The 16147-nt window shown below is 37.9% G+C and overlaps 1 protein-coding gene across 2 annotated transcripts in view; it reads left to right on the top strand.

The window, feature by feature from the left end:
• shisal1b (shisa like 1b) overlaps positions 1 to 15903 on the top strand; it is a 70104-nt gene extending 54201 nt beyond the window's left edge. For both annotated transcript variants that reach the window (XM_088418350.1, XM_088418349.1), the window contains 3 exons: positions 10688 to 10902; positions 12113 to 12326; positions 15600 to 15903. In XM_088418350.1, coding sequence (XP_088274476.1) covers positions 10836 to 10902; positions 12113 to 12326; positions 15600 to 15903 — 585 coding nt within the window. In that variant the 5' untranslated portion in view covers positions 10688 to 10835. The remainder of the gene's footprint in view (positions 1 to 10687; positions 10903 to 12112; positions 12327 to 15599) is intronic.
• The last annotated feature ends 244 nt before the right edge of the window (positions 15904 to 16147 follow it).

The raw sequence follows: 16147 nt of genomic DNA, 5'->3' as shown, positions 1-16147 counted from the left end.
AGTAGTAAATTAGATTTGCTCATACCTGCAGAAACACCCTTTTACCATGATTAAAACAGTCACTCTCTAAAAACATTTGGGTAAGAAACGAACCAATTATGGATTTTTAAAAAGGACCAAGCCAATTTTTGGGTCCATTGGATCAAACTTTCTGGGTTCTTTCATGTACAACAAAATTTGTTTTTTTCACTTCATGTTCCAATCAATTTGCTCTTTTTTTTTTTTTCAACCCATTGAGCAGCTTTTTCTTAATGTGTTTTCCCAAACAAATGATTTCGCTTCCATCCTTTCTTCCTTTGCATGTCGCTCAATCAGAAAAAGTGTCTCAAAAAGCCAATAGCAAATCGCGAGCTAATCCTTTGATGCTGTCTGGTTAAGGTGAGCTCGCGGCTCTTGTGACGTCAGTCCGAAAGTCTCATCAGCCTTTGGGTTGACCTCGAGCTTTGAGGTCATCGGAGTGTCAACGTTCCAATGGGCGTAGCTTTATCGTCTGCTCTCTTAATGAAAAAAATGATTTGCATGTGAACGGAGTCGTCATCCGTAATGAATTCCATAACTCGCCCGGCGAACGTTTCTACAGCGTGCGATATCTGCCTTGACCACTTTGATAGTCGGATGTTTTCACTAGTGAAAATTGAAGCTTGCCTACTATTACCACAAGGCCGAAAATGTGCAAATATTTATAGATGAATACATCGACGGCTGCCACAATGCATCCTCTTGCGTATTCAGCGTATAATTACACTTTCGCTCTGTTTCATGGGATTGAATTGTCAGAAAATGTATAATGCCCCCCCACCCCAACCCCCCCTCGCCTGCCATGCATTTTAAATGCTGATTTGAATGGAAATGAGGTGCTGCGGGGAGAGCGTTTCATTGCAGGTAGTTTCCGACACGAAATATCAAAACAACTGCCTCGACTTATTCCGGACTAGATTGGACCAGCTGGATACCTGGCTTCACTTTTTAGTCCAGGGGCAGTGAAATTTCCCAAGATTGGTTTTCAAGTCCAAGAATAGGCAAATAATGGAAAAGGAATCATCTTTTCAGCAGCTTCAATAGCTGTGTGAATTTTTTTTTTTGAGTTCGGTCACAACTGGGTTGTCATCGGTCGTTACCTGAGCCTTCTGCCAACGTGACGTCATTTTCGGTCAACAGCAAGTGGCAAAATGGCCGCCCCCGTGGTGGATAAAAGAACCTTTGACCCGAAAGATGAATTTGACTTCCCCCGCAGCCAAATGTGTAATTCAGTGGGTCTCAGGAAATCTAATTTAATGCTGTGACAGGAGTAGGAGTTGTTTCTTTTCAAATTAAGAGCAAATTAATTGGAACACGAAGCAACTTCTTCTTAAATAGTCTTATAATGACCCTGCTGCAAAACATTTTATGACTTTGTTTTTGTTAAGTTTTATACAGAAGATCGTTATTATTATTGATATTATCTTTGTATTAAATTTAATATCTGGATCACAGCGGTAGAAGTTGGATGGATGGATGTACTATATTAAATATGCTGCTACACAGATACACTATGTGTATATAGTTAAATGATATATAATTAGATATGAATATACATATGTAAGTCCAAATTTGATTAATTTTATATATATATATATATATATATATATATATATATATATATATATATATATATATATATATATATAAAAGATGAAAACTCAAAGTTGTGGATTTTTTGTTTGGGACAGCAGCAATATTTTATTGGAATTCAACCCTTGTGGCACTCTGTTGCAAATTATGAATTTTTTTTTTATATCATAAAGGAATCATTGGGGATATTTCCATCAGATGATTAAAATATGTAAATTTCAAAATGCTGCGATTCAGATATTTCCATGTGATTCCAGCTGGACATGCGAGATTTTGTGTACAAAAATAATGATTGTCCAAATTTTGGACCATATAAAACCATTATAATTACAATTTTTGAGATGCTTTTTAACAGGATTTATTAATTTGATTTTCCTGCGATTTTTGCAACATTCCGTTGAGTCAAACTATGTCAGCAAACGGAAAATTCTTTGTTGACTTGTGTTTTACTCCAAGACAGTAGGTGGCGGTAGAGACCAGTTAATGGCTATGTCTTAATGTGTGCGCAAGGGTTAAAATTGTAAAACTGTTTTCTGAATTCCCATTCTGCAAGATCACGTATAGCAGGTAGATTATCCGAACCCCCCCCCCCCCCTAAAGATCCCCCATTTTTTTCTTCTTTCACTTTGCAAAAAGCGCCAGAAAATTTGCACTTATTTTGAATGATCTTATAGAATTTTCTGAAATTTTCTCAAAAATCCCCCCCCCCCCCCCCCCCTCCATTTTTTTCCCCCCGATTAGCTCCGCCATCATCCCCCGCTCGGCCTTGGCCTTTGGCTGAGCTTCCCGAGAAAAAAAAAAAAACAAGGCGGCGAGAAGTCAGAACGGCTTCCATCACACTGACAGCTCTCAGCAGGTAGGAACACTGCAAGCAGATGCGAATTTTATTAGCATCCGTAAAGCTAACAAAGCATTAGCGGAGGGAAAGAGAAACAGGCCACCCGCGCAGCGCGCAATAAGCCAGCCCATTAATACAGCCTCGTTGGCGCTATGGCAACCCCGTTTTGTTATCCCCCACCTCTCTTTAGTTTTTTTTTTGTTTTTTTTCCTCCTCCACACTCCTCGTTTTACTACTCCGCTAATTAATTGATGTTACGCTCACTCCTCGTATCTGGCGTGACGTAAAATGTCTCCCGGGCAACATCGAGCCACCAGACCAAAACAATCCGCCGCCTCTGGTCTTTATTTAGAATATTTGATGTGGAAAATGAATTCGGTCCTCCGATCGGATGAAGCTGGCTGTCGGCCCCCGCTTGGGGGCTGTTAATGGAAAAAAAAAGCAAGTGTGGTTATTGAATTATTTACCTGATATTGCAAGATTTCAATTTGATTCATGTGCAAGAAATCTGTCGGTGAAAGTAACGCAATAGGGGCAGTTCTTTGATTTTTGCCTCCTGAGACTAGTGATGGGAAAATGAGGAGTCACGAAGCACTTGTGATATATTTTCACGTTTTTTTAAGAGTCCAGACATTCAATCGCAGATATGTAAGCACTTTTTTTTTTATAATGCTAGTAATCTTTTTTTTTTCTACAAATATTTGCAATGGGGGTTTTTGGATCATTTGCCCCTGACTCCAAAAGTGAACCCCTGATATAGAGGAGTTTAAAAAAAAGGAAAAATTCGCAAGTGCTTCATGAGGCTTCGTTTTCCTATTACTTCCTAATACTTTCCTATTACAAAAATCAATCAATAAATCAAAAATCAATCAATAAATTATTTGCATATTATTTATACTGCATATTAGAGTTTTTTTTAACTGCTATCTATATCTTTCTATAGGGCAAATAGTTTCGGTTGTTAAAAAAAGTTTTGTCACAGAAAAAAAACAGCAATTGCTCATAATCACACCAATTTTCCAACTCATTCAATGCCAAGGACGTATTTTCACGTTTTTTTTAAGAGTCCAGACATTCAATCCCAGATACTTAAGTATCAATTGAATTGTATTTGGACATTATTGTCCTTAATAATGTCCTTAAGTATCGAATTAATACTTAAACTCTTAAAAAACGTGAAAATACGTTCCTGGCATTGATTGAGTTAATGGCACCATTGGTTTAAAGTTTGAAGTACTTAAGCATTAAAGCGATACTTAACGATATTAAGGACATTCATTTCCAGATACATGAGAATTAAATTGATCCTGAAGTATTTGGGATTGAATGTCCGGACTCTTAAAAAAAACGTGAAAATACGTCCTTGGAATTGAGTGAGTTAATGGCACCATTGGATTAAAGTTTAAAGTATTTAAGCATTAAAGCGATACTTAACTAGATTGAGGACATTCATTTCCAGATACTTGAGTATTAAATAGATCCTGAAGTATTTGGGATTGAACACCCAGACTCTTAAAAAAAACGTGAAAATACGTCCTTGGCATTGAATGGCTGCCATTTAAAGTGTAAAGCAGCAGGTTTGGAATCATTCCTGAGACCTTGACGCAGAGCCATAAATGGTGGAAACTTTTATGCTTGTAAAAATGTCATTTTTAAACCGCTATTGTTATGAATGAAAACATTGTAAATAGTTACTTTTTAGCTAATCAAGTGTATTATTAGCAAGGTGTATTTTTAGCGGGCCACTTAGAAATGAACGTAGGGCCGCAAGTGTCCCCCGGGCCACAGTTTGGACAGCCAGTCCGTAGTTTGGACCGGCGGGTCCTCCGCGTCCCCGAACGAGATTAACGTTTCGTACGATGGATGGCCGGCTATCGATCGTTGCGTATCGGCCCCGTCGCGGTTGAAATTTCCTCACGGCGCCGTAAGTGCTTTCCGCTCCGCCGCGTACGCGTGAGCTCATGCCCGTCAATGTCCCTTTGGCGAGCTCATATCGTAATGGGGGGGCCGCCAGGACGTTTAAGTGGTGTCGTTAATGTCCTCCAAGCGAACGAGAGCCGCTTTCTTCAAATGCCCCCCCCCCCCCCCCCCCCCGATTAGTCGCCGTGCGTTCCACGGTGCCCAATGCTGATTAGCCAGCCCAATACAAGTAGATTGCCCATTTGCAAACCACTTTGCACGCAAACGCGACAAGACTGCCGCTCAATTATGGAGGAGCCAAAGTAACAACATTATATAAGTCTTCTGTTAAGTAATTAAATACATGAGAGGCGATAATTAATTAAATGTTTGATTAATTCATTGGATGTAAAATTAGATAAATCAATGCTTCGTTAATTAAATTGTAAAACACACACACACACAAATACATACATATATATATATGTATATGTATACATATATGTATGTATATATATACAGTATATATATATATATATATATATATATATATATATATATATATATATATATATATATGTATGTATATGTATGTATATGTATATGTATGTATGTTTATATATATGTATATATATATATATATATATATATATATATATATGTATATGTATGTATATATATATATATATATATATGTATATGTATGTATATATATATATATATATATATATATATATATATATATATATATATATATATGTGCAGTACTGTATATATGTATATTTTTTTAATATATAATATAAATTTTAATAAATAATTTAAATTTCTGATTGGTCTACTGTTGCTAATATCTTTTATTTTTATTTTTATTTTTATTTATATATATATATATATATATATATATATATATATATATATATATATATATACAAACATATATATTTATTAATTTATACTTTATATGTGTAAATATGTATATATAATTTTTTTTAAATATATAATTTAAATTTCAATATATGATTCATAATTTCTCATTGAAACAATTATTCCATGGTCTACTGTTGCTGATAGGGTTCTTTTTTTTATATATGTATATATAAAAATGTAAATTGATCTGCAATAGTAACACCAATATCTTAATTATTTTAACTTGAAGAAAAAAGTACAAAAAAATTGTGCTGATTTTTTGGTTTTTATAAATCACATTCTTCTTTTTTTTTTTTTTTTTTAACGTTGTTGATTTTAGGATTAAGCTAACCCAAAACAAAATAGACGCAACCGTTTGATTTTACCTTTGATATGGCCGATGCGCTCCGAACCGAAAAGGCTTATCGCCGATTATCCAAGTCACATTATTGTCCGTCCGCTCCATGTTCTCCACGTGATACGAAAGGGTCAAAGATCACCTTTAAGATGAGGGAGAAGGCTGAGTTCAATGATGGCTGAACAGAGCAGTGTACATAGTACACGGGGTGTGTACTTTGTGTCCCCGATGCTCACAACCTAAAAGGATCCAGCCAGATATTAACAAGCTCCCGGTGCGGAACGCAAACGCAGCTCCTTTGTTTCTCTGTATTGCTCACTTGTGCCGGCACAGAGAAATATGAAATGACCAATTAGCGCCCGTGCCGCCGAGGCTCCTAACTCATTCAATTCCAAACATATTCTTTTTCTTTTAAGTTTCCAGATATTCAATCACAGATACTTATATTTCGGACTATAAGCTGCTGCATTTTACTTAAGATTTGGATCCTGCTGTTTAAAGTCCAGTGCGGCGTATCTGCAGTTTTTTTAATAGCCACCAGGGGGCAGTCTCCCACTAAATAAGACAGAAGAAAACGCTATCAAATATTGATTTTGAGTTGGATCTGCTATTTTAATCGCCACCAGGGGATATTCCCCAATCATTAACACGATCAGACGTGTTACTATTATGTTGGTGCAGTATTCTAACAATCCCAGTGTGTAGGTTTTATGTTAAAAATTTGTTGTTCTTATTTCTAAATGTGCAAGAATGCTCAGTCCAAGCAGTTTGCAAAAAAGTTTATAGAGTAAATATCTGATATTACAATCTGTACAATTTATTACGTAACAAAAAAAAAAAAAATCACATTTCTGTTCAATTATTGTTGGTGCTTTTTGTCTGTCTCGAAACTTAAAGACCTAAAGTAATTATTTCCTCTCAATAACTATTGGTAATCAAATACTAAAGCGATCAATGACTTAAAATAATCAGTTACATGATGATGTTTGTGGGTATTTACGTTCTAAAGTAATCGATTACTTCAAATAGTAAAGTACCTGATTGATAGAATTTTAAGTACCTGATTACTTTAGGACTAAGAGACAAAAAGTAATCAATTACTTTAGTAATACCGGATTTTCAACGCTGGACTGCAAAAACATAAAAACACGTCTTTGGTAATGAATGAGTTAAAGAGCGATGCAGCGAGGTGGGGGGGTGGGGGGACCCCATTCTGCCAGAGGTTTGATTATTTGGCGATGACAAAAAGCTCGGTGTCGTACATTCTCCTGCAAGTTGTATGCCGTGAAATATTAAGGTCGCCATGTGACAAGAGACTACTTTGCTTTCTATAAATGATGATTCACTCATGGCAAGCTCAGCCTTTTAGTTCTGACACTCCCACCTTTATCATTTATTCAATTCGCAGGAGAACAATGCCATATATATATATATATATATATATATATATATATATATATATATATATATATATATATATATATATATATATATATATATATATATATATTTTTTTTTTTTTTTTAAGTTGGAAGTAATGACTCCGTTGAGGTATTTTGACGAGTTTAAACAAGTTTTAATTCAAAAATTGACAAATAATAAATAATAATAATAATTGACAATAATAATGAAAGTTAATTTAAAAGTTTTCATTCCAATTTTTATTCTAAAACTATTCAGCCAGAATCATTGTAGCAATAGTGATTATAAAATTGCTATAATAAATAAATGCAACTGCTTGAAGAGCAGCGCGTGGTAGAATTCACCTTGCGCGGTCCTCCTCCGTTCTCCTCATGCATGAGAAAGAAAACAAATCCTTCTCTCCTTCTTTGTGTGTAGTTTCTCACAAACGTCCAACAGGTGACAAATTCACACGTTGAACTTAATAAAATTTGTGTTTTGTTTCTTTGAGTATCCACACTAGTTTTGCAATTATAAGTCAACTATGGTCGGATTGATGAACTGCCAGACAGGAAAAGAGCGAAGGGAGAAATATCCCAAAATGCCACCGTAACAAGTCTCCCGGGATGTCAGCTGCATGACTTTTAGGGGAGGGAACAGCTTGTCTAATCTAGCGTGCTTTTTTCAAATGGAAGAGACAAGGGCTGATGTGCACGAGGCTTCGTGTGTGTGTGTGTGTGTGTGTGTACTTGTGCCAACATCAGCTCATGTTCTTTTGATAAGGCTGGAACAGGTCGAACGTAATTTTCCTTCAACAAGCGCAATTAAAAAGGTACGTTTTTCATTAGCTTTCCAAGTCATATTCAAACAAACGTACCCAACATTTGACATTAGTCTTTTTTTTTAACTCATAAATATTATTGAACTGTTCAAGTGCAAAGAAATGGTTTTTTTTTATTAATTGGACAAACTGGAAATAGAATCGCAATTATGCAGTTTTTTTTTACTTCCAATATGATACCGATAGGGATGTCTCGATCCAATAATGATACAGGATGTGGGTCTGATATCAGCCTCAAAAATATCAAGCGATTCTCTATTACTTGCTATTGCCGATTATTTTTTATTGTAGGAATGGGAGAGTACCAATACCAGCCTTATTTAAAGGTATCGGTACTCGAAATAATAGTCGATACTAGTGCCAGCCGCCTGCTTGTAGCTATTTTGCAATTAGGAGCTAGAAATGAGAAATTTTAATAATATAAATTTTACATTGATTTCTTGTGGTTGTAAGAATTGCTATATTGGGATATATGGGTCTCCGTTTCAAATTATGTGTCTTTTTTTTCTGAGAAATTTTTATGAAATATCCGATATCAGTATCAACTTGGGATATAGATCAAAGTATCGGCAGTAATGATACATGTTTATATTTATTTCTTAGAACAAAATGTAAGGAGACTTGATAAAGTGATACATTAGCCGATAACATTTTTTGGCCCTCATATCAGACCAATATCAGATATCAGTATCGGCTCGAGACTTCCCAACTTGAGATCTGAATCAAAGTATCGGCAGTAATGATACATGTTTATATTTCTTTCTTAGAACGAAATGTAAGGAGACTTGATAAAGTGATACATTAGCCGATAACATTTTTTGGCACTCATTTCAGAACAATATCAGATATCAGTATCGGCTCGAGACTTCCCAACTTGAGATCTGAATCAAAGTATCGGCAGTAATGATACATATTTGTATTTATTTCTTAGAACGAAATGTAAGGAGACTTGAGAAAGTGATACATTAGCCGATAACATTGGGGCTCATATCAGACCAATATCAGGTATCAGTATCGGCTGGAGACTTCCCAACTTGAGATCTGAATCAAAGTATCACCAGAAATGATATATACAGCACTTATATTTATTTTTCAAATGAAATGCTAGAGGAAACTCGATAAAGTCATACATTATTTCATGCTATTTTTTAACTGATATCAGACCGAAATCCGATACCAGTATCGGATCAGGACTTCCCAGCTTGAGATATGGATCAAAGTATGACCCTCAGAGTCCTCAATCAAGCTAATATGCATGTTTTTCTAATGAAACAAACATTTGGACCGACCCGAGATTCAAACCCAGAACCTCCGAACTTTGAGGCATCCGCCGTGCTGCTGCTTTTCAAGTCAGGTTTTTTTTCTCACATGACCAAATATCTTCTCATTATGTAGCTCACTTGCCAAGACTATAAAAAAAGGAAAGAAAAAAAATAGAGGCCGGACCTTGTGACCTTCTAAAAATATTCCCTCGGAGGAGCTTTTTAACTTCCTGTCTTTGCTCTCATCATTCTTAACCTCCCCCTCCTCCGTGCCATGGCGCGCTCCAAAACAAACCTCGGCGGCGTATTTACCCATCTGCCACCGCACCGAGCTTTTTCTCAGGGCGCGCAAACACGCAGTGACGAAACAGCGGCGGGCGCTGATGTAACGCAGAAGTTTAAAGACAAAAATAAAAGTCTTCCCTCAATTATTCACGACATGTGTTTACAGTAAGAACATGGCTGGAGGAAGCACTTATCCCATGATGCTCCTCTGCTGTAATGTTCATGTGAGGGACGAGCCATCTTGTCAGAAATAGTCAGTAACCATTCTGAAAATGGGGATGAAAAAAAAAAAAATGGTCGCAATTTTTCGGCTAGAACGACCTTTAACATGAACTAAATTATTTATAAATATTTGCCCACAAAAATAATCAACTACAAGTGTCGTACCTGTTCTCAAAAAGAAAAATAATATAATATTTGTCCACATAAAAATATTAAAAATAAAGCATTCTCTTTTGGGATTACAGTAGAGATCGCTTCACAAAAATAAATCAATAAAAAATAAATCATTAACTAAATTATCAATAAATATTTGTCCACAAAAAATATTCAACTACAAGTGTCAGACCTGTTCTCAAAAAGAAAAATAATATAATATTTGTCCACAGAAAAATATTAAAAATAAAGCATTCTCTTTTGGGATTACAGTAGAGATCTCTTCATAAAAATAAATCAATAAAAAATAAATCATTAATTTAATTATCAATAAATATTTGTCCACAAAAATAACATAAATAAATAAATATTCCACAGGAAAAATATTCAACCTAAAGTGTGAGGACACTTTAGGTTGAGATCATAGTAGAGAGCGGTTGAAAAAAATAAATCACTAACTTGACAGGTAACGAGCGGACGCACGTGTCAAATTGGGTAGTACTATCTGGCTTTTTAAAACAATAAAATTCAATAACCTACTGAACATAAAATGTGTTTTATGGACTTATATTTTCCTGAAACATTTAAACAATTCAATATTTTTTTTTTTTGCACCTTTGTTTGTTTTATTCAAAATCCTGAGTAGCCCCTGGCGTACCTTCAAGTACGTTAGCGGGAGTGTGCCGTCCCTCGCCGAAAATACTACCGGAAAGACGTGAGAGAACTTGACCCAAATTCGGTCGAAATACCAACCAGGATTAAATTTCATGGAGTCATCCCGCCGTATTACAATAACACACACACCTGGGCAAATTCGAAGCCAAAGTGGCACACAGCATGCAGTCGCTTCTGGAGAAAGACCAAAGAGAAAAGCTCATCTCCTCTGTGTCCGCACGTCTCCTTCCCATCAGGGGCGGGAGCGTCATCTTCACCGTCGAGCATGCGAGAGGAGCCCTCGGCGCGCGCGGGATGACCACGTCCAGCCGGAGCTGAAGCGGCTCCCCGAGCTCCTCGTCCCGCCCGGCCTCCCCGCCTCCTTTTCCACATGACCGCGAGAAGATGACTATCACCAGTCGGCAGTCCTTGAATGTCCTGGCGGTCATCTTCCTGCTGCTCTCCACCGCAGGTCTTACAGGTTTTTTTCGCAAAAGTACCGTCCTCCGAGTCTGTCTTCGCATGGGAGCGGAGGTTCAAGGCCGCTACAGGAACCAAATAATATGAAAATAAGATTTTTAAATTCAACACTCAAAAAGTTAGAGGTAGATAGTATGTTTTTTTGTTTAGTTTATTAGTAGTCAAGGTGGCCAATAAACCATATTCGGAGACAGTAAAATGTAATTGGAAAATGTTGGCGTCAAAATTCTATTTAAAAAATGGAGTTTTTACAAATTATTATTTTTGGGGTTTGAATATGAGTGGGAAAATTTGTTAGTTTGAAAAAAAATTTCAGTTTTTGAAATCAGAACTAACGTTTTTTGCTTTTTTATTATATGGAAAATAAATAAATGTGATTTTTTTTTGTTATGCTGATCAAAGTTCAAAAGTACTCTTATTTCCTGTTACCTTCATTTTTTTCGTTTTTAGATTTTTACATTTTAACTGAAAGTTTATTGTTGTTGTTTTGTTATGCTGATCAAAGTTCAAAAGTACTCTTATTTCCTGTTACCTTTTTTCTTTCCATTTTTTTATTTCGTTTTTAGATTTTTACATTTTAACTGAAAATTCAGTCCATTTTTTTCTCAATATGATTTTTTTCAATAATTTTGCATTCACCATTAAAATAACAAAAATAATTTATTATTTTAACGTATAATATGATAGATTTTCATCACACCAAATGCTAAAAAAAAAAAACCAAGCAGGTCGATTACCAAACAGCCGGTGTCCACTGAAAGTGTCAATTTAACATTTCCTTTAACGACCCACATTATTAATAAACTTTATTGTCCACTTTTGCCCGCTCAGCGCTCTCTTTTATGCGGCGGGATTTATGAGACGCAAAGCTGAAAACGATTCCCCTGACGCGGTCCCCAACATGCTAAGCTAGCGTAAAGGTCGAACGACTTTTACGATGCTACACGTGTCCTCCATTTTTCTGTTCGTTTTATCTTCCATGGCGACATTGTTCCTGGAGCGGATTTGAAGCTTTCTTTTCAAACGCTGTGGTCTGAACTTGAAGTGGACCTTCATCTCATTCTTTGGCTTCTTTTTGAACTCTGATGTTGAAAGCAAACGCGCAAACATCAATTAAATTCTGCATAAAGGAGACATTGGGCTCTTTTTTTTTTTTTGCCACAATTTTATTTCATTCTTTTTTTCTCCTGACTCCGCCGCAGCGCTCTCAGCTCACTACCGGGTGTGCGAGCCCTACTCTGACCACAAGGGGCGCTACCACTTCGGCTTCCACTGCCCCCGGCTGTCGGACAACAAGACGTACATGTTCTGCTGCCACCACAACAACACGGCCTTCAAGTACTGCTGCAACGACACCGAGTTCCAGATCCTCATGCAGATCAACCTGACCACCACCGCCGATGGATATTCGCACAAGTCAGTCCGCTTCCGGGAACGTTTTTCTTTTTAAAATAACCCTAAACCAAAACGGCGGAAAATCACGTGGGCCAGTAAAGAAAATAATGGCGGTATCTCACTTTTATGTTAGGGTTTTGTCTTTATTGGCAGGTTAAAGTCAGAATTCCGAGGATAAAATCTGATTTTGAAGTCAGAATTCGGGCCATGTTCTACGAATTCTCACTTGGTTCTCAGAAATCTCTTTTGGTTCTTTTTTTTATTCACGCAATCAGCTAAGATGATTATGAGAATAAAGTCTGAATTTTGATTTTGAAGTCAGGATCCAGACTTTATTCTCAGAATTTCTCACTTCATGCTCTTTTTTTTTAAGTATCAAAGAGAATTCTGAGGATAAAGTCTGAATTCTGACTTTAAAATCATAATTCTGGCCCTAAAGTAAGAAATCTTAGGGCAGAATTCTGAAAATAGAGTCCAAAGTCTGACTTTTTATTCATTTATTTTTTTCAGAATTCATCTTTTATTGTAAGATTTCTCACTTTATTGTATGAACTTATCCAAGTAAGAATTCTGAGAATAAAGTCTGAATTCTGACTTTAAAATTAGAATCCAGACTTAATCCTGAACTCAGAATTTTGCCAATAAAGTGTGAATTCTGACTGAGAATTCTGAGAGTAGTGAGAAATCTGACTACAAAGTCAAAACTTGGAAAATGATGTCAAAATTCTGACTTTAAGGACAACATTATGACATCAGAATTCTTCTGAGTATAACTTCATAATTCTGACGTGATATTTGAGTGAGAATTCTGACAGGAAAGAATTTTGACTGAAGTCAAATTCCTCACTTCTAATGGAAAATTCTCACTTTAATTGTGAGAATTCTGCAAATGCCAAAATTAAATGTCAGACTTTGAAGTCGGAATTTTAATTTAAACTCACTTTGTGATCATTCTGAGAACAGAATCTCACGCTTCAGGACAGGTGTCAAAACTTGCCTCATCATTTTATGTGACCCGTGAAAATCCGCCATTCTTCAGATAGTGCTTTCCCCAAATCATCTTTATTCTTAATTTCTGATTGTCCATTAATAAAGTTTGACTGACTTAATCTGATTGCTTTGTCAACATTCTATTCAGCGCAGCTCCATCTAGTGGATGCCTGATGCAACCCCGGCCACTACTGTAGCTTCTATTCTATGCACCTTATAATCCGGTGCTCCATATATATGAAAACAGTTATAAAATAAGCCATTCATTGAAGGTGAGCCTTACAATCAGGTGCATATTATATTGCGGGATATACAATACTTAAAATAATTTGCTCTCTGATAAAAGTATGATAAAAATAACCTCGCTACAGTGAATAAAGTCCGAATTCTGAACCTGCCCAGCGAGTGTGCCATATTGAAATCCATTCAAATAACGAATATGCAGCAGTCAATAGTGTGTCTAAGGTTGACCGGCGTAAACACATTCAAGCCGAGGAAAAATCCACGCGAGCGCCCGCGGACGCTCTCGGCGGGAGGATCGGGTGACAAAAACACAGCTTGCGCCAGCGCTAATGCCCTCCCAGCATGCCGGCGTGCCCTGCGGCACGGCGTCCGATTCCATTTCTTCTTCTCTCCCGCTGTTCCGTGGCCGGAGCGGGCTGGGGCTTCAACAAAAGCCGACAAAATTCACTCGATGGACGCCGGGATGGTCTAGAAGGTGAAAGCGGGCGGACGCCTTTATTTCTTTGCTTTGTTGAATATGGAATTTGCTTTTGTCGCAAGGTCAAGATCGATGCGGTCGATCGATGCCTTTGCGTGTTTTTGTTTGCGCGCCCTCACCTTGACTTCAAGCACGAAGTATTTCTTTCGGATTCAAATTACAATAATAGACACAACAGGAAGGAAAGTGTCCATACAAGCTTTCGGCGTTGTTTTTTTGCCTGCTAAAAAGCCTTTCATAAAGTCTTATTCTATCGCCATCAGCTAGTGATGGGAAAATAAAGCCTCATGAAGCACTTTTGACATATATTTTTTTGCTCCTCTAGATGCCACGCTTGGTTTAAAGAGGCGGTGGGAATGTAATATGTTTTGATTACATTAGCCTTCATCTTTAAACAGAGAGCAGAATCAAAGGAGAAAAAAAAAATCTCAAGTGTTTCACGAGGCTTCGTTTTGGCAGATGCTGTTATCGGCCGTTTTGTGTCCATTTTACGACCAGAAACCAAAGACGTGTAAAAAAATAAAATTAAATGAACTCATTCACTCCCAAAGTTGTAATTTTGCGTCAAGGCATTCAAGACTCAAACCATTCACTCCCATGTACGAGTTTCTATTTTTTTTACTGTTTTTTCCAAGTGTTTGGCTAAAGCAGTACTTCTCAAATAGTGGGGCGTGTCCCCCTGGGGGGCGCGAGGTGATGCACCCCAGGGAAAAGGCTTTGTTTTTGTTATGTGAATTGTAATTGCAATAGAATAATTTTTTTATTCATTTATTTTTTTTTAGCTTCAGGCACTTCTATGCACTTGTTTTTTTCGGTTTAAGACTAAGCTGTAACCCATATAAACGCTGTAAAAACAATTGTTGAAAGTTGATTCATATTGCTTTTTTTTCCTTTTGTTCATGTTAAAAAGGATACAGGTTTAGGAAAATCTAATTGAGAAGCACTGGGCTAAAGTTAGGTCTAAAAATAGCCGACACTAAAATAATGAGGGACTAAAGTAGTCAACTATTTTTGGAAAAATTTTAAGCTGCAACACCCCTAAAATGATCAGACAATCAGCAAAGTCTTGGTGTCTTGTAAAACATCCGTTCCTCGAGGCTCTTGATGTAAATCAAAAACTTGAAAGTGGCTCTTGATCTTCACCCAGCCTAGCTTTTCAAGTCATGGCCATAAAAAAATGGAGCGTGGTCAATTTTATCCTCTTGAGACCCAGCCTATTCAATTTGTGTCCACCGTTGTGTCCGCTTTGCCCAACCAACCCAGGATGTCCTTCACTGAGGACACTAGGACTTAATAGGGTAGCTCCAGTGAGCCGAAAGATATAGTCCAACAACAAACGTCCGACCTAGTGGACACAAATGAACCGTCTGGCATTCGGGACGATACGAAAAATGTCGGACATTCAGTTCCGCTTGCTTACAGAGACGTTTTCAGATACATAAAAGATTGACTGCGTTGTTGAACGCCGCACCCGACGGGTGTGCAGGCACGCCACGGAGCCCGCAATTTGTAAACAAGCCATTAAAAAGTCACTATTCCATAATATGCCCCATTAATCACGTATGTGTCCGACCCGTACGCAGTAATTACACGGCGCTGGTGGGAGTGTGGATCTACGGCTTCTTCGTCATGGTGCTGCTGGCTCTGGACTTTCTCTACTACTCGGCCATCAATTACGAGCTGTGCCGGGTCTACCTGGAGAAATGGGGGCTGGGGGGCCGCTGGCTGAAGAAGGCCCGCAGCCAGTGGCAGCGCTCGGCGGCGGACGAGAGCCAGGGCCCGGTCCGGCCCGCCTCCGGGCCCGGCCTCTACCAGCCCGGGCACGGCCTCCGAGGGGAGAGCCGCAGCCCCACGCTGCTGCCCTACAACACGTCCAGCGCCTGGTGAGTCCCCCGCTGCCCGTTTCTCTTTGGTCACGTGACCTTCGCCGGCCGCCCGCCATGGGGCAGCCGAGTTTACTGTGATGTCGTCATGCCGCCATGCGATGCGCCACGTCTGTTCATTAACGAAAACGAAGCAGGATTGGAGCGCAAACATCCTAAGCGGCCATCGGATGGCAGTGTTTCCACGCTTATAACACAGCTATTATCTACATGCAATTCAAAGTGAGGAATGGAAGTCGAATCGGGCG

This window comes from Hippichthys cyanospilos, chromosome 6, assembly GCF_059441005.1.
Source record: "Hippichthys cyanospilos isolate Australia breed blue-spotted pipefish chromosome 6, RoL_Hcya_1.0, whole genome shotgun sequence".
Classification (NCBI taxonomy): Eukaryota; Metazoa; Chordata; class Actinopteri; order Syngnathiformes; family Syngnathidae; genus Hippichthys; species Hippichthys cyanospilos.
The sequence above is the reverse complement of the archived record's forward strand: the minus strand, read 5'-3'. Positions and strand labels throughout refer to the sequence as shown.